Source organism: Indicator indicator, chromosome 17, assembly GCF_027791375.1.
Source record: "Indicator indicator isolate 239-I01 chromosome 17, UM_Iind_1.1, whole genome shotgun sequence".
In the NCBI taxonomy this organism is placed as follows: domain Eukaryota; kingdom Metazoa; phylum Chordata; class Aves; order Piciformes; family Indicatoridae; genus Indicator; species Indicator indicator.
This window is the reverse complement of record NC_072026.1, coordinates 2,259,738-2,281,272: the sequence shown is the minus strand read 5'-3', so window position 1 is coordinate 2,281,272 and position 21,535 is coordinate 2,259,738. Positions and strand designations below refer to the sequence as shown.

The 21,535-nt window shown below is 39.3% G+C and overlaps 1 protein-coding gene across 2 annotated transcripts in view; it reads left to right on the top strand.

Annotated features, from left to right (window-relative positions):
• The window catches only part of DACH2 (dachshund family transcription factor 2), a 273,962-nt gene that overhangs the window by 211,688 nt on the left and 40,739 nt on the right, over positions 1–21,535 (top strand). For both annotated transcript variants that reach the window (XM_054388431.1, XM_054388430.1), the window contains 2 exons: positions 678–850; positions 11,044–11,179. In XM_054388431.1, the coding sequence (XP_054244406.1) occupies positions 678–850; positions 11,044–11,179 (309 nt within the window). The remainder of the gene's footprint in view (positions 1–677; positions 851–11,043; positions 11,180–21,535) is intronic.

Genomic DNA, 21,535 nt, shown 5'->3' with positions numbered 1-21,535 from the left:
GTTTTGGGTGTCCGAAAGTAGCTATCCTCATGTGGTCTCTCTAAAGAACTCTTAAAAGCAAAATAATCTGAAACCATTTTTTTTCAGTGAATCTTGTTCTTGCTTCCATTGCAGTTGTGACTCATATAAGTAATACACACAGTGAAACAGACACTAGTGAAGCATAAGAATCCATTTCTTGCTAGCAGTATATCTGCTTTTTGGCAATATCAAGATCTGCGAGTTGGTCCAAATGAATTTCATACCTTCTTAAATTGTTTCATATCTGTAGCAGAAGACAATTGAAAGTGACTTTTTTGAAATTAAAACTTCTGGCAACAATTATCCCCTCTCATAACATCTTCCAGTTTGCAGCCCTTTTGTGCAGTGGTTCAGTAGCATATACAGTCCAAACCTTCTTGTATTCAGATAAAATTATGGAAAAACATCCACTTATCTGGACGTTTTTGAGTTTTTTTATCTTTATTGCTGTTGTATGTTCATTTTGCTAATGCTGTGTTATTTTAAGCTGTATGCTTGTTTCCCTAGTACAAACCATACAGCCACTTCTGGAATGTTACGAAGGCATAATGATCCTGGTTTTGGTTACTCAATGTTCCAGTACAGAGTCTAAAAATGACAGTGCTGGGTTGTCAGTGAAGGACTGACACAAATAACCTGCTCCTGTTCTCTTTCAGGGATAGACCTGCCCTTTATGATGATGCCCCACCCTCTGCTTCCTGTCAGCCTACCTCCCGCTTCGGTTGCAATGGCAATGAATCAGATGAACCACCTCAACACGATAGCTAACATGGCTGCAGCAGCCCAAATGCACAGTCCTCTCTCCAGGGCAGGGGCCTCTGTTATAAAGGTAAGAGTCATCTCTGAGACTTGGCAAAAATAGCTTTTGGCAGCTAACCAAAACATTTACAAGGACTTTCTTAAGGAAGATAACTAAGAGATGATGAGCTTCTACTGCCCTTAGGACACCTGGTCTGATGTGCCTGGCAGTGCTTCAGTCTGAGGAAATACCCCTGAGTACAGTCAAGAAGTTAAGATGCTCTACTGTATCTCTACCAATCTGTGATGCAATTAAAAACATATACTAACACTCACTGGAGCCTAGGGGAATAAGCAGTGCTGCATCTGCTAAAGCTCAAAAGCTATTCTACAATGTTGTTTAAAATCAAACTTAATGTTATACATAAAAGAAAATGTCATAAAACTTAACAGGAGCTCTAGTGCAGTGCAATTCCAGAACAAGTCAGTAACAGAGAAAATCATCAGAAGTGGCTTAATGAGTGTAGTCTCTGGTAAGCCACACCTAAATTTCCTTATGGATGGATAAAATGTGTTTCTCCTCTGTACTTGTATTTACTGGTACCACCATACTTTCAAGGAATAAAGCAAATCTCTTTTGTCACATTACAGCAGGATAAAACATTGCATCTTTCTGTTGTTGAGGTCTGGGGAGGTCTTTGGGTTTCTTCTGATCTTCTTCCTGGCCCTGAGTATCTCCAAAATTGCCTCAGATTGTTTTTCCTCTTTACTGAGAGTCCACTTCCTAGTTTGGAACAGATGATCCTTGGGGTCCCTTCCAACCTGGCGTTCTGTGATTCTGTTTAAATGCTGCCAGTTTTTCAAAATGAAGGTTAAATACATATTTGTAAATGATTCTATTTCTTTTTTGATATAAACTATAGATTTTACAAGCAGTTGTGTTTGAGGATGCTCATTAGCAGGCCCTTGCTGATGCTAGTTACTCGGTTACAGCTCTTTTTTCACCCAACACCTGCACTAGGGGATACACAGTATCTCCACAGCAACAGCAGGTCTCAGGAGCACTCTGATGGAAATTATTTCCTCTACATGATGTCAGGGAAAGTACCCCAGTAGCTGATGCGACAGAGGTGAAATGTGCATCCATTGCCGTGTTACTCTCACCTGGCAAGCGATGCTGCATCTTTGTCTTGTTCATTCTGAGTGCTGAAACTGTAGATTCATTTCATTACACAGTGTGAAGCTTCTTTTGTCCTTTGCTTCCCTTATGTACAATTGTCTAGCTCTGACAACAACTAATTAAGATGAAATCCTTGTACAAAATGAAACATGTGAAGGAAGAGCATTGCTGCTGTTTTTATCTGTCAGCAGTATTACTTTTATTACATGACGTTATTGAAGTGCATTTAATAAGTACCAAAAATGCCTAGTTTTAGACAGACTGCAATTCCAGCAGCATGGCATTACTTAAAAGGGAAGAAATTAATCAAATATATTGAGTGTGTATCTATTTCCATATCCTGATGACTAAAATACCACCTGGCCTGTTTTCTATAGGTGTGAGAATCAGCTGCTTTATAAAGGTTTTGAATGAAGTCATTATGCTTTTTATGTCACGATTGCCATTTGGAAAGAAGCTGTTCTTCCAAGATATGCATGATCAGCAAAGTTAACATTTAGTGCTCCAGAAAGAAATGTCATAACTATGAAACTTGATTTCTTCCTGACAGGAACACTATAAATTAAGTAGGAACAATAGTCAGGCTCACAAAACCTTCTTAGCCATCCATAATATGATTTGATGAGAGTACAGCAGCACCTACTAGCAGTGCTGTAGCTCCAGTTCTGACAGTGCCCCTGTGATAAATCCAGTGTTTCAGTGATTTACTGCACATCTGAGAGAGCTTGTTCTGTTTGAAACTTGGCTCAAATGATTCTGAAGAATCTGTGTAATTGAGAGTATTGTATGGCAAAACCAAGACTTGACAGTAACACTCACTGCACCACCCTCTAGAGCTCTTCTCTCTTGCATCTACTCTCCTGTTCTTTTTTTTCCAGAGCTTTTCTTCAGTTGGGTGAATTTGCAATCCAGTTATTGGCCTGGATATGAAATACTTTGCCAACCTGGTCTTGAGGACTAGTGTGGAGTGGAAGTACACTTGAATCATGATTCAGGCTAGAAAGATGTAGTAGTTTGCTGTCATCCAATTATTTTGCTCCAGAGGCTCAGGAAGATCTGCTCAGTAATGGTATTTTCAGGTCTTCAGAAGCCAGCTTTTGATGGGCCCTTTATACAAAAGAGAAAGGATTTTTCCCTGAGGTTTATAGAACAACTCAACTCCAGAGAGCAATAACTATCTAATGTTAAGATTTTTATTTTACAGTGGCCCTATAATGAATATGGCTAATTATGTACCAAATGAATATGACTATTAATATGCACTCACAGCATATGACACAATTTATCATAAAGGGGCTGTTAAGATTTATGCTGAGAACACAAATTGAATAGAATGCTGAAAGTGCACCTAAATCTTAACAGATCTTTTCAATTAAATTGAATCCAAAGGAGTTGAGACCTCACAGCACCTAACGTGGTTGGCAGATACACAAAGAGGTGTCACAGCAAAAATGGGAATAGGTCTTCTGTTCACAGATGGTACTTTGGAACCTCAGAGTCAGACCATGCCCATATAGCAGCTCTGGCCATACTGGGATGGGGCCTCGAGCTCTGTACAATAAAGGCACTAGGAGTGCTGAGGTGGTGTCATCAAGCCTGAAACCTCAATTTATATAGGTTAAGCAAGAAGGGCTTTATAGGACCAAAACCCGTATTAGCTGACACAATGTCAGCCAAATGACAGGGAAGGGGCAGGGAGGAGATTTGGGGTTAGGAAAGTGTAAGGAGGGCTGACATGAGCCAAGTTTCTGATGCTGTGGCTGTGTGTCTCTGTTCTCTGAAAAGCCACTTTACCAGACGTCCTTTGGAACAGGTTGATGTGAGATACTGTGGTGAGGGTAAGCGTGAAATTGTGGGACCTTAAGCTGTTCCCTTTTGTCTTAGATATCAAAGGAGTACTGAGCGTAATGAGGCAAAGTTTTATCCCAGAATTTTGAGAGGCTCTTTTACCCTTTTCTCCCACTTTTTCCTTACTTCTGTTCACTCCACATATTTTACACTTGCTCCTCTTGCTCATGTCTCACCCTTCCTCCTGCATCTCTCCTCCCTCTTGTTGTTCTCTCTCCCTTTCCTCCTGGCTCTCTAACAACCTCTTCAGAGCCACTGAGAGATGTGCTTCTCCTGAGTAGGAGGATTTCTGCAAATTGGTTTCCTGCTGTCCATTTTCCTTCTGCCGTCATTCCCTCATGTTTGCTGTCCATATTCCTACTTTTCTTTTATTCTTCCTGTCCTTATTCAGGTCCCAGTTAGGAATAAATGGCACATTTTTTGGAATGCTTTGTTTAAAAAAACCTTCAAAGCATTTTTTTTAATTTGAATTCATATTTCTTTATTTGAGTAGGGAAACTGAAATCTCAGGAATATCAACTCAGAAATTCAGCAATTTCTGTCTGAATGTTTAAGTTACTGCTAAAGAGAACTCTGCAGTATTTGTACTGTGTGATCTAGACATGCAGCTGAGATCTTGGAGTCTCCTTTTGTCTGTGTTGTGTTCTTCTCCTGATTTGGTAGGATTGTTAAAGCATCTGTAAAGGATGGGTATGACACAATTTTAAATTCCCCAAAGAGAATACAGATGGGCTGCGTAATTATTGCTGAGAGGTGCTATTTTCTCTTTGCTGTACAACTCATATTCATAATATTTACCTGACAGCCAGAAAAATGTGACCACCTCCAAATATTCTGAAACAATTATTCTCAGTATTAGAATATTTCTTGTTACGGAATTTATAACATTTAGTTTCGTCTCTCTCTGTACATTCCTATCATTCTGAATTGTTTTCAGAATATTGCAAGATGTATAAAATAAAGCAGCCATGAAAATTATGTTCTCTTTCTCATGATTAGATTCGTTCTGTCCCATCTCCTAGCATGTGTTCATTGCTGGCAGCTTGTTGCTGAAGAGGGTACTGGAATTTGTTCAGGGAGTGACCTTTAAGTCTGCTTCTTCTGAGACTGATTTTTGTGACTGTATCTCTAAGAAAGGAGTTTCATATCTTTTTACTCACGGATAAAGAGAAGCTACTATGTGGGGAGGTGTTATTACATAAAATACCCTTCTCATCTCTCCTCCTTTGAAGGGAGGCCCATCCCTCTCCCTGCAGTGCCAAGAATGCCTTGCTTGTTAACAGCAAGACACCTAGTTGGTAGCTTAAAGAATAAGCAATAAATACTTTAAACGTGCAAGTGGAGAAGAATAGAGCAAGAAGCTCCTTTTTTGCAAAGCTTGCAAGAGAATATTTTCAGGCCAAGCACATACTAGCATTTAGTTCTGGCTCAGGTGTTTTTAGGTGTTGGCTTAGTCATCTGCACGTGTACTTAATAACTAATATAGCTGTAAAGTGGATTAGATCTAGCATTATCATCATTAGTCCTGAGAGCCCCTTTCTTTCATTCAGTAGCAGCACAGGGGGAAACAATTCACAGGAAGGGTACAAGCAGAAAGTTTCCACTGCAAGATGCTTGCCAATTTCAGTCAATATTACACTTCCAGAGTGAAATGTAAAGGTAAAATCTCAATATCTGCGCAGAGGTTGCCATAGTTCTCCCAGTGCCTGCTGATTTAAGAACTGGTGAAGAAGGAAGCTGGTGTTTGGCAGCTTACCAGTGCCAGCCAATTGGCTGCAGCTTTCTGTTTGACTGAGCAGCTGGCAATTAATGAATTGATAGGAAGGAATCACAAGGTAATGGAACTAGCAAGTGAACATCTGGTATTAAAAATCAGTAAACACAGAAGAGTTTTTTATTTCTTAAATTTGGTGGGAAAATAATTGCCAGTTGACTACAACTGAAACAACTATATGTACACAGGGAAAAAAAATTGCATTTTAAATGGCCAAGTAGATATTTTAAGTGAGTGACTTCCCAATACGCTGCAAAAGATGAATGGGATCCAGCTGGCTTTCAGACATACAGATCCTATCTTAGTTTCTAGACCAGCTGTTTACCTTGTTCATCTCCAGTTCTTGCAGCAACTGGAGATGCTATAAGTAGCTCAGAAGACCAACAAGTCATCCATATTTTGCATGTGCACAGCTCCAGACCGAGGTGATTCAAAATAAGAACCTAAGCCCTGTTCTCTTGCCCAGAGACAGTAACTCTCACAATCATCTTTCTTCTCAACCGCTGTCAGGCATCATTTCAGATTTAGCACAGCTCCTGCTAACTGTGTCAGGATTGTTCTTTGAAAAGCCTAAATGCCACTTATGTGTTACTGTTCTCAGTAATGCATTAGGTAAGCACTCTAAACTTTAGATTGTCATTAAAAATGTGCTTTCACAGATTTCACAGAATCAATAAGGTTGCAAAAGACCTCAAGGATCATCAAAGTCCAACCTGTCACCCAAGACCTCATGACCACTAAACCATGTCACCAAGTGCCATATCCAATCCCCTCTTGAACACCTCCAGGGATGGTGACTCCACCACCTCCCTAGGCAGCAAGTCAGATAATATTACTATCAACGAAGGTCTATTGGAAAGAAGCACCTGTCTTAGTATTAACTGAAAAAAACCCAAAACAACCCAAAACAACCCAAAACTATTAGCAATTCAGTTCTTTGCTAACTGAAACTGTGTATGCTTTGCCTGTGCCTACGTGGTAGTTTTGGGTAGGAGGCGAAGAAGTTTTCAGCCATTCTGCTGTCTGACTGCTCCTGTCTTCACAGACCCCTCCAGAGAAATGAGACTGATTTCTAGATGTTTTTTAATGAGTGGCAAGTACTGGGAGGCTGAGGTGCAGCACAGTAAACATTCCAGTGGGCAGCTAGTGTGCAAATTAATGTTGAAAAATCTATTCTGCCAGAGCCCAAGAACCTTCTGCTGTCATCTCTGAATCTTTCTTACAATAGTTGAAAACTCTAATCTAGACCTAAAAACAGTAGAATCCCTGTTTTATCTTCCCCTCTGTTTCATTACCAAGGTCTGGTGAATTCCAGCTCTCCTGCCTCTGCAGAGCCCTGTACAGAAGCAGCACCTCAATTAAATACGAAATAACAAGATAAATGTCTGAATAAAATATCCAGGACTCAGACAAACCTCCAAAACTTGCCTGTCAGCAGTGAAATGCCATTAAATCCTCTAGGAACTCATTAATAGATTAACATTTGGAAGAGTAATTACAGCTAGATTAGAACTAAGAATAAAGGAAAATCCAGCAGCATCATGTCTTGAAACTCTTGACACAAAATGAAGATCAATACTATGAAAAAATCAGAGGTAAGGAATTAAGGTCAGGATGATTATGTCAAAAACAGGTAAGCTGTCCATATATATTTCAGATAAAATTAGTGTGGATGCAGCTGTTGTGTGGTGTTTGATTTTATTTGTGTGGATACTACCTCAGAGGGGATAGAAAAAGGGATATTGAGGTGAAATCAAGGATGTAGCTGGAAATTGGATGAGTTGATGACTTCAGTACCGTTAACCTAAATCACAACTAAAATTAACAATGTCAAGCTCTGTAGCTACATTTTCTGAGCCAAAGCAAGACACTGGTCTTTAGTGAGACAGAAATATATTAGCCTTCAAAGGGATTAAATACTGCAAAATCTTTTTTGAGAATTTATGTTACAGCTCTGTAAAAGGAAGAGAAAAGATGAGATCAAGTAGGTACTATAGATAGATAAATAGGGGAGATGTGAGAAATGTTTTAATTTTTCACTAAATTCTCACAATCTGTAAATTTTATATATATAATTCATTGCATTATAAGCTGGAATATGAATCTTGCAAATTTATCAAATAGCAGAGAATACAAATGGGGAAAATATGACTTTATTTAGAAATGTTTCTCCATTACTGTGAGCACACCTAGGGTAGAACCAGCCTGCACAGCAGCCTGCTGATGGCAGCTGAGCTATTTTCAAGAGGGACGATAGAAAAAATACATGAGAAGTACCAGGGCTGTAAAATACATAGATGGCAAATAAAATGAAGCCATCAATATGTAGAAAAATGTTAAGGTTTTAGATTTGCAATTTTCCTATTTAAATGCCCTTATTGATTTGTTACAAATACTGTTAACCCTGTGTTTGGAAAATGGGGAGGAGATTATCACTTGTGTTCTCATTTGTAATAAAATAGATTAACTTGCTGTGAAATTTTAACTAGGCTGAGACACAACAGTAGCTACCTAATGAACCAGAGCACATTGCTGTTAAGTAGCTAAATAGATGCATACTGATTACAGGACTGAAAAATGGATCTGTTTACTTGTTTAAAAAAAAGAAAAAGAGAAGAGTCTGTTCATCGTGCTCTTCCTTATAGAAGGGAAATTCAGCATTTCCACACAAACACTGGGAAGCAAACAATTTGTCCATCCACGTGCAGTCCTACATGGTGATGGTCTGCCCTCGTTTGTAGTACACACAACATAGAGAATGTTTCAGCTCCTTTGGCACTTACAGGGAAAAGTTTATCATCCTGTACATGTAACATTTTTGTAACTGGGAAGACATTAGGTGACATAATCAGCTAATGTTCTTAGAAAGTGATTCACTGTGTGATTAAGCATGACATTATTATTTGAAACTTCTATTTCTGCCTGAACATTTCAAACCAAGACCCTGAGTTTGAAAGCAAATTAGTTAAAGCAGAGATTATTCTATAGCAATAGAAACGCAGTTACCAGAAGGAGCTCAAATACTTTGTTTTTCCAAATCATCAGCTTTTGAATTACTCAGATAACTCCCATTTAAGATGATATATATGGCTGTTTGTGTGATATCAAAGTGTTTATTCATAGTCATATGTGTTCATAGCCCTTTTTGCAGAACAGTTGGCATGTCCTCTCCTTGGCTATTCATTTTCATGGTTGCAATAGACAATGGAATTTACTTTATGTACTCTTCTGTAAAACTAATAATTTCAGGATGATATCTTAATTGGAAATGGAATTCTCTCTGTGGAGAAAAGAGAGGAAAGAGTGCTAAAGAGAACTGTTAGAACTGAAATCCATTTCCATAAAATTAACAGGCAGAGTTACAGCCTTTTAGCAGTAACCTAGTTGGGAGCCATTATTTACACAGAGGTAAAGGACACATAGTATTCATAAGCTCAGGATTGTATGTGTATGACTGATCATTTATTTAGGAGAGTGCTTTCATTTAGGAGAATACTTCTTGGGGTAAGAACGTGACATTTAAAAGTAATTTAATAGGCAACCCATTCACAGAGTGAGTCACGACTCTCTTTCACTCAGCGCCCTCTCAAACCCCTCTCTTTTGCAGATGAAAGAAAATACAGGAGACTAAGATCAGTGACTCTGAATTTAAAAAATTGTTTGTTTTAAACCATTCAGTTTCCCAGAATTTCAGAACTTGTGACTCTACGTCATAGATTCGTTCCTTTTAAAACTTAATAAACATTTTTAATTAGCAAGCAAAAAATACTGCAATTAAGTCTCCCTTCAAGATTTATTAGCTATTGTATATTCATTAAATAACAGATAATTAGTGAAACCAGTTCCATTGAGGATTAGCAGCTATGTAACAGATACACATCTGTTTCATGATTTTGAGGCTCAGTTGTTGTTTAATGTACAATAACTATCCTGTTAAAAACACCTGCAATGCTGTTTTTAGCTGCTGTGATTGGAATAGGCAAAGCCACCCCTTAATGTGAGAAGGATCCAGTCTAATGTTCCCTTTGCATCATTCTCAAAAGTATCTGTAAATGTGAAAATGAGTGTGGTTTAGAGAGATGGTTTTAATGGGTAACAGAATACCAGTTCGTGTTGCTTCCTACCAGTGCTAGTAATTAATTAGCTCAACAGGTTATGAGCAGCAGAAGCCCTTATGCCAGCTATTTAGAATGGAAAAACTGTTAACATCTACTATTCTCTTCCTAAAGCTATCTTACTCAGTTAGTAATGAGCAAAACTGCATGAAAAGTTCAGATGCTATGGACTTTATTTTCAAAAGCACATGGTAAATTGCCACCAAGTAGCCAGATTGCATGCTCCTAATGAAAAATCTTTGAGAATGGGTTAGAAAGGCAGAAAAATTGCAAAGTTCCTTTGAGACAACTTCCCCAGATTACACTGTAATTGTGATTTTTAATGAGGTGGAGACAAGAGGATCTCCCTCAAAAAAAAAAAAAAAAAAAGTAAGTAATATTTCAGTTCTGAGTTTCCACAGGGAACAGCTGATTACCAGGGATGAAGGCAGCTCCAAAAACACAGTTTCTGGAATTCTGTAAATTCAGGCATCTCATTGTTAGTGCCTCTCTACACTTTGACTTGTAACAGAGGATTTAAATCATAGAAGGGATTTTAAGATAAGAATATCTAAAGTATCTCAGGCCATGATCTGTCTCTTTTAGAAGATCCTCATTTTTTGGCAGTACAGGACTTGTGAGTTAATTCAGAAAAATGATACTTGAGAGATCTCAAGTGGTCATATAAGCTCTTGCCTTCCTGAAGACAGGATGAAAATTCCATGGCATCTTGAGACAATCTGCAAGTATACAGAGCTGCAGAATTTCGTTTTTCTAATTTTTTAATAATTTCCTGGCCTTTTTTTTCCTCCTTACCTAAAATGCTAAGTTTGTGTGCAAACATACACAAGAATTTTCAATTATTTATATTTGCCAGTGGTGCTTTTCATGCATAAGTGAAGTTCTTACCATGTCACAATTTGTCTGAGTGCTACCCTGAGAAGATGCCAATGTAATTTACTCAAGTACAGATTCTAGTGAGTTTACAGACTTGACTGCATTTAGTGACAGCTTAGTCCAAATCTAAATTGTTTGTTTGAAAGCTGACTCATATATGCCCATTTTACTATCTGTAGATTAAAAGTAGTTTGTGAAAACAATGTGAATGAACATTCTTTATGTTCCTATGTGTGAAAAAGCTAGCAAGAGAAAAAAAAAAGAGGTGGCAAATGCTGTGTCATGACACAAAGGGTGAAGCTGTGCCCAGACACACTGCATGGCTATCAGAGGTACGATTGTTTGGGGCTCCAGAAGATGATACTGCTCTTTGATGTGAATTCTGTTCATCTCATTTGTTGTTGCCATCTAAGCCAACTTTATGTTTGCAGTGAACTTCAGTAAAGGTTGTGAATCAAATTGCACAGACCTTGTTTTATTTCTGTTTCAAGGAACGGATTCAGGACAGCCCATCTCCAGCTCCATCTCTAGAAGACAGTCAGCGGCCTGGGAGCCATGCTTCCTCCCATCAGAGCAGCAGCGTGTCCAGCTCGCCATCCCAGCTGGACAACACACCTGACAGAATTGGTTAGTGCTCTGCAGCTTCACACCTCTTCACACTTACTGACCTCAAGAATTGTGGAGCTTTATCAAAGCAAGTATTTCTTTGACAGGAAAGTCAGGAAAGCACTGAGTTGCTAAACCCCCCCCAAAAGTTCAGCAGTACAGTTCGTTTTGTGAGGCTTATTGCTATGCACAGCCTAGCCCCCTAGATTCATTCTGTGCCAGTATCCACCCATGCACAGAAGGCAACATCCCTTCTCTGATGTGACTAACTTCTGTGGCATGCTGGAGTAAGGAAGTGCCTTTGAAGGTGCCTACAGCTGGAAAGCACAAGAGATATTCATATGTATGTCAGAAAAGTCACAGATCACGTGATGGCTCTTTCCTTCCAAAAACCTCCTCATGCCCACACATTCCCTCATCACCATCAGGTGAGGGCTTTCTGATTTTTTTTGGTCTCTCCACCACAGCTTTCACAGCCTGTGCGTTATTGATACTGTTTAAGATGCGAATTCAGTCTAGAGGAAGTTTAGGTCCTATTCTTGGTGCTTCCAAGAAGGATCTAGGGCAAGTCAATTAACATCTCTTCACGTCAGTGTGTGTGAACACTGTTGTCTTCACAGTGACTGGAGCCCATGCAGGCATTGCTGAGCTGCATTTTTGAACTACAAAACCAGTGCAGTCCATGTAAGTCAGTGTAGACTTCACTCTCATCAAATTGCTGCTCAGATGCTTGCTGGGATTTTTCAGCTTTGACTCTGGTCCATGCTCAGCACCATGGTACTACACACAGGAGAGCTGACTCTTCACAAATCAGTCAGCAGAAGCTGAACTACTTCACCTAATGTACACATGCAGAGCAGAGACTAGAAGTTAGATCCCTCTCAGCTTTTTTGTATGTAAAATAGACCAAGAAGTAGAACAAGAAACATAACTTCCTATAGCAACAGTGAAAAAGGGACTTTTGTCGTCACTGTAGCTTTGCCTACATTGTGGCAATTAAATTTTTAACAAGTGTCCTTGCTCAAATAACTTTAGCCTGTAATTGGTTAATAATTGAGTGGGAAATGCTTTAGTCAAACAAGAACAAATTAAACAAGCATCCTGAAATCATAAACTTAAAGCCACTCACTGATCTTGCAAGTGTTATGTAGAGAACTTCACTCAGCACTGCACTGGATTGGGTTTTTACTGGCATCTGTCAGCTTGGGTTGCTGTCTGTCAGTCTGTGTTTTTTATTAAGCTTGCTGCTTGCAATTGCTAAGTCTTAAATATTTAAATGTATTTTCCCCCAAAATTAATTCTGTGAAGTACTTTTCTAATTAGTTAATTTGAGCATTTCATAAGTCCTATCTTAGTATCTTCTTTTAACAAATTGAGCAAATTTGCTTTTGCTGCATATTTCGCTTAGCTGTAAGTGCTGAACTGGGACAGTGAAATGGTTGATTATGGGCAACAAAAATGGCCAGTTATTTTACACTATATAGTAGGAATTAGCAGAGAAATACCCAAATCTTGACAAAAAGGAAATAGGATTTACTGTTTTCCCCTCTCCTGACATTTTTTTCCCCTCTCCTGACAATTTTTTCCAGCATTATATAGCTGTGCACTCTGATTTTTTTTTAGCTATGCTGACCAACAACAGGGAAGGAGAACTCATTGATCAAGAAACTGGGACCAGCCTAAAAAAAATACAAAAGGAGAAAGGTAAAATTGCAGATGGTTTTCCATCTCAGGCATTTAATTGCAGTAATTATATGTTTTATTCCTTTTTCTAGCATTCTGCATATGCAATGGTATTATATTATAAATTTAAGAGAGCTAAGTGCTTAATTACAATGAATAATGTATCCAGTGAATTTGCATGTCATTCTTCTTGGGAGACACCTTCTTCTTACACCAACCATGTCTTTGCTTCTCTCTGTTGATGTGCTATGAGGCTAGTATTCTGCTGGTCTTTTGACTCAATTATTTCTGAAGTTCCTAGCAAATATTTGGTTAGTCAAATTGTATTGTTTCTTTGCCTCCAGGGGATGTGTGTGCAGACTAATGCTGGTGTCTAGGTGAGGGAAATTAGCCAGTTTTTGTGTCTGGTACCATGACATGACCTCACAAGTGAGAGGCAGTGGGGAAAGAAGCGATGTTTGGCCTGTAGTGATTGTCCTGTAGGCAGAGAAGTGCTTCCTCTGCCTGGTTCTACCTGCAGTGTAGAATCTACTGTATCCATCTACTGATGGATACTGGAGAAAGTGAATCTGTAGGTGTGTGCAGGTAAGGCCTGGGGGAGTGTTTTAGTGACAGCATGTGTCATCTGTGGCTGCACATCAAGGAAGAACAAACCACTTTGTTTTCTTGCAAATGGAAAAAAAAAAGAAATCATATTAATAGGTGAGAGGTTTATTCTAGCAGTATTGTAGAGAATGCACCCTACAAAATGAGTACCTGCAGAAAAAAGGTGATGGGGTGTAGTCAAGGAAATAAAAGATAGCTGAAGGTGGGTGAATACTGGAAAACTACTGTGAAAGCCTGTACTGAGGAGGGTGTTCAGGTTTCAGAGTGAAAAAGATAGGAAGGAAAAGAAAGAGGAAAGTACCCAAAAGAGGAGACAACATAAGCTAAATGCACATCCAAGTCTACTGTAAATAAGAGCTTCTTGTTTTAAATGAAAACACAAACTGATTTATTTTAACTGAGATAATTATAGTGTGTTTTCTGAGAAAACTTAAAAGTCAGATACAGACAGATTTGTGAGCTACTCAAAAGTGAATTTGAAGGCTCTATGTGCCCTATGGCTCAGAGTTAGGCAAAATGACTTGAGCAGCTTCATGGTTTCGTATGATCAGTTCTGTTCCCTGGACATCCATGAGTGATGGATAGAGAGAGCCTGAAACTTCTTTCTTATATTTTGTATTTTCACACTTAAGTCTCTTCTTGAAAACAGAAGAAACTGTTTTCTATTCAGTGATTTCTCTAGGCATTTAAGCACTTCCCTCATGAACCCTCAAAGAGCCCTTCGGTGCTATTCTGAGATGATTTTCTGTCTGGATCATGATGCTTAAATCCTTCCCTCTTGAATCCTGTTGGCATTTACAGACCAGCACTGGAGGCTGAAAAGATACCAACCATACCTTTATTCCTAAGATTAAAAATTACATTTCTGTGGTAGTTACAAAAGTATTTCATCTAACCCTGAAACTGTAGTTGATTTTAATTTTGTTGAACTGTGCATGGCTTCTTGCCACATGTTTAGTCATTTTTTCAGCAAAATAGTTCAATATCCTATGAGGTTTGGAGATGTAAATCATGTAGATATTGGTGGTAGCAGTCCTGTCACTCAGGATGGGTGAAGGAAGGTACAGCTTAAGGATCAGAAAAGACAATTCAGAAATCCCAAAAAGCGTGAAAATAATTTAAACCCCACCACCTGTGAACCCAATTCCCAGGCTTCTGCACTCCTTGATCATTCCCTATAACATGTATGAAATGACAAAGATCTGATGCTAACATTTTATGTACCATCATTCCCCTCAAGTTTGAAGTCGCACAGCTGCCTTCCTTTCCTGCTCTACATTTTTGCATAGCATTTTCTTTAACTGATGAGGTACTGGGAAATGTCTTTCTGGATATTCCTGCTGCACACACGTAGGGGTTACTTCTAGGATGAAATTAGTGTTCAGAAATGCACCTGCATTGGAAGAAAGAGCTTCAAAATCATGAGACCTTTTAAATTACCATTTTAAGGACAAAATAAATCTTCTGTTTCTCCACTTGGTCTGCACAGCTCAAATTTTTTTCTTGAAAACAGAAGAAATTCATTATTTTTGCCAAGTAAAGATGTAATTTTCAAGGACCCTTTTGATGATGCTATAGAGAGATAAAAGTTGAAATATAAAGGTACCAATTTTGAATACCCAACAATTGCAAGCTGGCTTTGCATTTGGCAGTGTGACAGACCTACAGCACAGTTCCTGTAGGAATCTCTGGTTTATGGGACAGAAGCACCCAATAACTGATGGACTGGACCAGTAGAACAGAGACTCTGCTCTCAAAATCCTCAGACTGTGTGTGCTGGGCATTTCTATCACCCCATGCAAGTGTTGTTACTCCTCAGTGATTTGTCTCACTTCCATAGGGATTCTGTGTTCCTAATAATATTCTCTTGTGCATAATTATTTTAGGCTCTGTTTTTATAGGTCAGATGCAGACAGTCTCTGAAGAGTGTGATCTGTGCTGCACTGCTCAGCAGAAACTATAAGTGTAATTTGTGTACAAAACAAGCTTTGTTTTCCAAAACCTGCCATTACTTTTACTGAGGCAAAGTCTATTTACCATGGCAAAGATTTTCAAAGTTACTGAGAAGGAATGTAGTTAAAATAAAAGTATCAACATTTATTAAGTATGACAAGTAAGCGGTTTATACAACCATGGCAAACATATGTTTTCACATCTGTTTTGAGTAATATCATCATGATTTTAAAAATGATTTATAGCTCTGCAGGCCATAAAATGCCAGCTTTGCTGTAAGTTGGAAGATTTCAAGCAACAAAGAAATTATTGAAGGCACATACTGAGCATGGGTGTGTGTTATACACCTTTGATAGAACTTTGCAAATAAGAGCAGTCTTTAACAATTAAGACAGCAACAAATGAAAATTAAGTCAACTAAAATTTAGCAGTAGTACTACTTATGTGACATTTTAGCATAATAGGCAATAGAAGTTATTTCAATAATTATAGGCAAATACTGTGATATCCCTCAGGACACACAGGCTTTGTTTTCCATATCCCATTGTAAGTGATTTCAGCACCAGTCAAAAATGTGCTGCTTTGTTCCCATCAAAGTAATTTCAAGTTAATTAGGGCTGAAGAGAATATGGTGTAAGAGTTTTTCTTTAAAGGACAGTTAATAAGAGGTTGTTCCAGTTATGCTGGGTGGTTTGCATATGTTGGTGAGGCAGAAGTTACAGATGTAGTGGCTGTCTCAATGCAGAGGGGTTAGAGCTGAGTTACAGACCATACCTTGAAGCTTTTTGAAGGAGAAATGCCATTAAATCTCAATTAGTCCACATCCTTTCATTCTCCTTTTAGGAAGCATGGTCAGGCTTAACATTACAGGCCAACAAAGACAAGTATCTTTGCAAGGCTGCAGTTGTTTTTAAATACAAAATACTTTCATAATGTCTTTAACCATTATGGCACACAAGCATTTTGCTTGTGCATCCGTGTCAGGGTGTGAGGGAAACCCATCTGTCCTTTATTTTGAAAGTACTAGGAAAGGAAACAGAGCTAGAAAAGCCCTCACAGAGCATAGCCCCAAATGTTTACAGAAACTTAAACACAAATTCTTCCTGATTATGTTTACTTGCTGTGTTTGGGTTTAAGTAGCTACATTGTACCTGCACAGTTGCTCACAGAAACTAAATTTTAAATTCTTCTACTTCAGTGTATGTCCTGGAAAACATCTCTATTGTATGGGAAAGGTTTGTTTGACACAGCCCTCTGTGGTTTTACAGAACCTTCCATATGAATTCTGGCTCTAGGAAAGTTAAATGAGCCAGAAAAGGATTCGGCCATGCCTGCCAGTTGGGTTTAAATTCTGCTACAATTATTCTGTTTGACTGCATGACAAGAAATATTTCATATGCTCCTCATATGGGATGGAGTAGTAAGAGGCACTGGCCCAACTCCTGCCACCATTAAATCAATGAGAACATTCATGGGGTCTCCAATGGGAACAGAGTTTGGCCAAAGCCTGATGTTTTGGAAGATTTCTCCCCCAGCTAATATTGCTGGTTGGTACTGCAGACAGGAGTGGTGTGCACTCACAGGCTGCACGACTGGAACTCTTCCTGGAGCCCTGGTTAGAGCTTTGGATGTGCCAGCTCTACCCCTCTGTCTCTGAATTGAGCAGGAGGTTAGCAGAAGGTGTGGGCCCTGGGGCACCATGGCACGATGTGACCAGGTGTTCACCTGGGTGTTCAGGGTGCTGGAGCTGCACTAAGTGAGCCAGAGTAAAATTGCATAGGAAAACTTTGTGACTGACCAGTATGTTCAAGCAGCCTTTGAGTAGAAGTAAAGATAGTATTTGCTCTGAATGACTCAGAGCTGCTCAAGGGTGATGCTACCCTCCTTTAGCCCATTTGTCTGCATTTTCAGAACACAGATCTGGACTCGAGGGCTGTGTCTCCTGTTTCCAGCAGACAGTAGTCTCCAAAACTCTGCATCCGGCAGCTAGCCCTTTTCATTTTATTATAGGACACCTTTTCCTTTATCACTTCAAGAAAATGGGAATGTTGCATCATTGCTGTCAGCTGTGTGGAATGTTTTCAGATGGCCAGAGGCTTTGGTAGTAAAAGAATAACTTTATTTATTTATTGTATTTCATTAGCAGAAAAGAGAGTTTGTGCTGCTTAAAGTAATCATTGCCAAAGGCCTGGGTTTCTCAGGATGTGCGGGGAGGAGAATGAGCAGGTGCAGAATACCTGAAGCAGAGACAGGCTGGTGCTGGGGGTGTCCTCCAGAGAAAGGACTTTTCCAACAGGTAATCTGAAAGCATCCAGGAATGAGAACTAGGAGTGCAGGGCTGCACCATGCAGTGTGTGTCAGTGTACGAGGGGTGCCAACACTTCAAACGTTCCCCATGCTGTCTGTGACGTACCAATACTTCCATCTTAAAGATACAATGAGAACAAAGCAACTTTGTTCATGAAAACCTCCCCAGATTAGAAGTGGTGTTCCTTTTTGGTATAAGGGGCTGTTCCGTAAGCAGTGGGTGCAGTCATGCGTGGCTTGGAAGGCTGCAAGGGTTTCTTTCCCAAAGCCTCTCAGTGACACACGCAGTGCAAACCGTCACTGGGAAATTCAGAGATATTTTTGCATTTTCTGTGCTCTGAGAATTTTGAAGGATAAGAAGCAGAGAGCTCTATTCTGGGTAAAGGCTTTTTCCACGAGTTTTTCTTGTTGTTAAATTTAACCCACAAGTGAATTGACAATGTTAAAGTGGTGGCCTAAGAGTAGATGTGATTTTTTGTCAGTCCATCAGTCCGAAAACACCCAAAAGCCCAACTCCCTGAAACGAAGGCAAGTCCTTACTAACACTTAGATTCACAATAGGTGTAAATGGGAAATAATGGCCTAGACTCATGTCATTATGATTGTGTATTTAACCATTGTTCAAACATTGATAAATACAAGAGACAGTAATGAAGTGTTCCAAGGCCACATCTTTTACATTAAGTTTATATTAGATCTTTATTTGCAGCAGCATCTTTGAGAATGTGGGTTTTTTCTGAAGAGTAGAATACCTGCTTCATAACTGTCCTGGCAGATGGACTAAGCCAGATTCTTACACTGATATATAATTTATTAATATGTTTTATTTATTAGATTTCAGTGACTTTAATGTATTGCTGTCTAGGCACCACAAATTGTTAACCTATATAAACACACTGAAGTAATGATATTTTCTTTATTGAAAAGGCTTTGGACCATTTATTCATGTAACTCTATGAAATAAAATGGGCAAATAAGAACAAAGTGTGGCAGAAATAAGGTAGCTACTCTCCAAAGTCAGGGTGTCTCATCAGAGTTTACCATTTCCACTTTTCCTCCAATACTATGAATTGGACTCTAGATAGGTCCATGTTACTGAGCTATATCAGATTTGAAAGGCATAGAAAGGGGAGAAAAATTGCTGATAGGCACCGAGTGACCTAAGAAAGCTTTTGGATTAGGCCTGGGAATCTTTTCCTTTGAGTTAGCCCTCATATTAAAACTGCCCCTTTGAATGCCCTGATTTGTAATACCTCTGATGCAAAGTCATTCACCTGGAAACTGCAGTTGGTCTATGAGTTATTCAATAAGTTTGCCTTCAGTCCTCATTACCAGCAGTACCATCTGAAGAAGATGTGTACTGTAAGGTTGTGTCCCAGAGAGCCTCGAGGCCTGACAGGGGTTCAGCCTCCCCCTGCCTGTGCTCTGAGCCTGCCACATGCACCAAACCTTCATAAAACAGAGGCTTCTTAGCTCAGGGCTGCTAATAGTGAGCTAGGCTTTAGAGTTTGTCGTTACCCATAGATGGATGTTGCATACCAGTGACAAACTGAGTAACAGTCACAGCCATGGCCCTGGCCCCAGAACCTTTGTTTTGATCAAGAATAGAGAGGACTAAAAATGCTTTGGTTTGTGAAAGCAATGTGTGCTCCTACTGTCAAAGAGCAAATCCAGCCTTTATAGCACCAGAGGGCTGCAGAACATAAGGACATCCAGACCATAGCCAGCTCAAGCTGTAATTTCAAGGAAATCAGGTTTTCTGTTGGATTGTTAGGATAGAGAGCATCACTACAGCACTGCTTGTTATAGCTGTAGTTCTTTCTGGGCATGGACACTTCTGCTTTTTCTTTTTACCAGCTGTACTTTGGAAATTAAGCATTGTACCTGAAAGGGTGGGAGGCCACAATAGTGAGCAATCAATATGTTGTCAGGTATTTAAAAACAAACACTTTATTTTGAAGAAAAATGGCCCATTTTGAATTCTTCTCATGAAACTCCCTGCACTTTTAAGAAAGTTCATAATTAATGTTGCAATGTTCTTTTAATTATTCTTGTTAGTACAGTAGCAAATAGATAAGATACATGGGTGAGATAGAGTAAGAACCAGCAAGGAAATGAAATGCTTGTTTTGTGTGCTACCCAAAACCTCACACAGAAAACTGAACAGATACAGAAATACATCTGGAAACATTTATATATTTTTTTAATTTATTTAATCTAGGCTGTACTCAAATTTTTGTGTTTGTTTGTTTCTGGTTTGATGGTGGTGGTGATTTGTTTATGTTTTGCGTGTTTGTTTTTTGTTGTTATTGGGTTGGGGGGGTTATGTTTTATTTGGTTGGTTTGGGGTTTTATTCCTGTTATTATTCTTTATCAATAAAGTTAATAGGCAAGAAATAGTGAAAAATAATCGAGGAGTTGTCATGTATCTAAAATACCTCCCTGCTTTTCCTCTCAACTTACCTGTCATAGGAACAATTTATTTGAAAAAAGGATAAACAAACCTTAAGTGACTGATTGTGAGATTATCGTTATACAACCCAGTAAATTATGAAATAACAGAAGAGGAGCACCAGGTCATAGTCATTCTTACACTAACAGTAAGGTTTTATCAGCCCTACCCCACCAAGCTGGCCAGTGCCCACACAGGGGCTGCCTGAATCCCTCTCCGGGACTGGTGCCTGCTACCAGGTGGGAGCCCAGTACTTATCATTTGCTGAGGATTTCCAGCTGTGAATATTCTTCTTGTAGCAGGTGCTTAGGACTGTTAAAAAGATGGAAGGAGAGTCACCTGTGCCTTTGCTCTATCTGGGATACCCCAGCCACTGGAGGGGGGTTTGTGGGAAGCAAACTTCCTTCTCAAAACTCCTCAATTTGTATCAGGAGATTGAATCTCCTCTCCTGAGCAAAACCTCTTGCAGGCTTCTGTGTCTCTGCATTGCATCTATCACTATCTCCAGTTAAAGCTGTTCCACTTCATCTGAGTGATTAAATATTCATAAGAGCAGGCCCCTTAACTTGGTCCCTTGGCCTGCTGCATTATTAGCTGTACTGTTGAGCTGCTCTCTGTCATTTCTCCCCCTCTCAAACTCCTTTGCTTAAATAAACCCAAACAAATAGTCTGGTGGTTAGAAAACAGGACTCTTGTCTCTCAAGTGGCCACTCCATTTGGGGCTTATGAGACCATGAGCCAGGGAGTACTGTCATCACTGGGCTTACAGTCTATCACAGAGCCTCCAAACAGGACCCAAGGTAAGCTTCACAGCCAGAATACACATAGGCAGAGGGACCTTGGGCATCGATTTAGAGAGTCAAAGGCAACTGTGAGATTGAATATTAGGTTTTTTAGATATCTCATTAATGCCTCATTGACACATCTGTGCTCAGCATTAGGTCACCAAGTGCCTTCATAGCTTTAGCTTGAAGGATAAGACTTCTGAGTCCCATTTCCTTAACTGTAGTTTTCATGAATGCCTCTAAAAATCAGCCCATAGTTAACTAACCCACTTTCAAAACTAGAATTTGGACTCCTAAGTAATTTTGAAATGTTTTTTGTTTGTGATACATTTGTGATGCCTATCTGTGTTCATGAGAACTGTTAAAAACATGGAGTTTTCCCAAAAGGTGGCATTGCACATAACAGGTTCACTTCTACTTTAGCTAATTTTAGCCATTAGAAGCCTGAAATTCCTGGCAAACCAGTACAAAGACAGCGATTATTCCTGTACAGAATTCCCCAGGCACACTTCTTTGGTCATGCTCAGCCATTGCATGTTGCTCTAGAAATTCCAACTGATTTATTTTCTTCTTTTATTTTGTAGTCAGCAT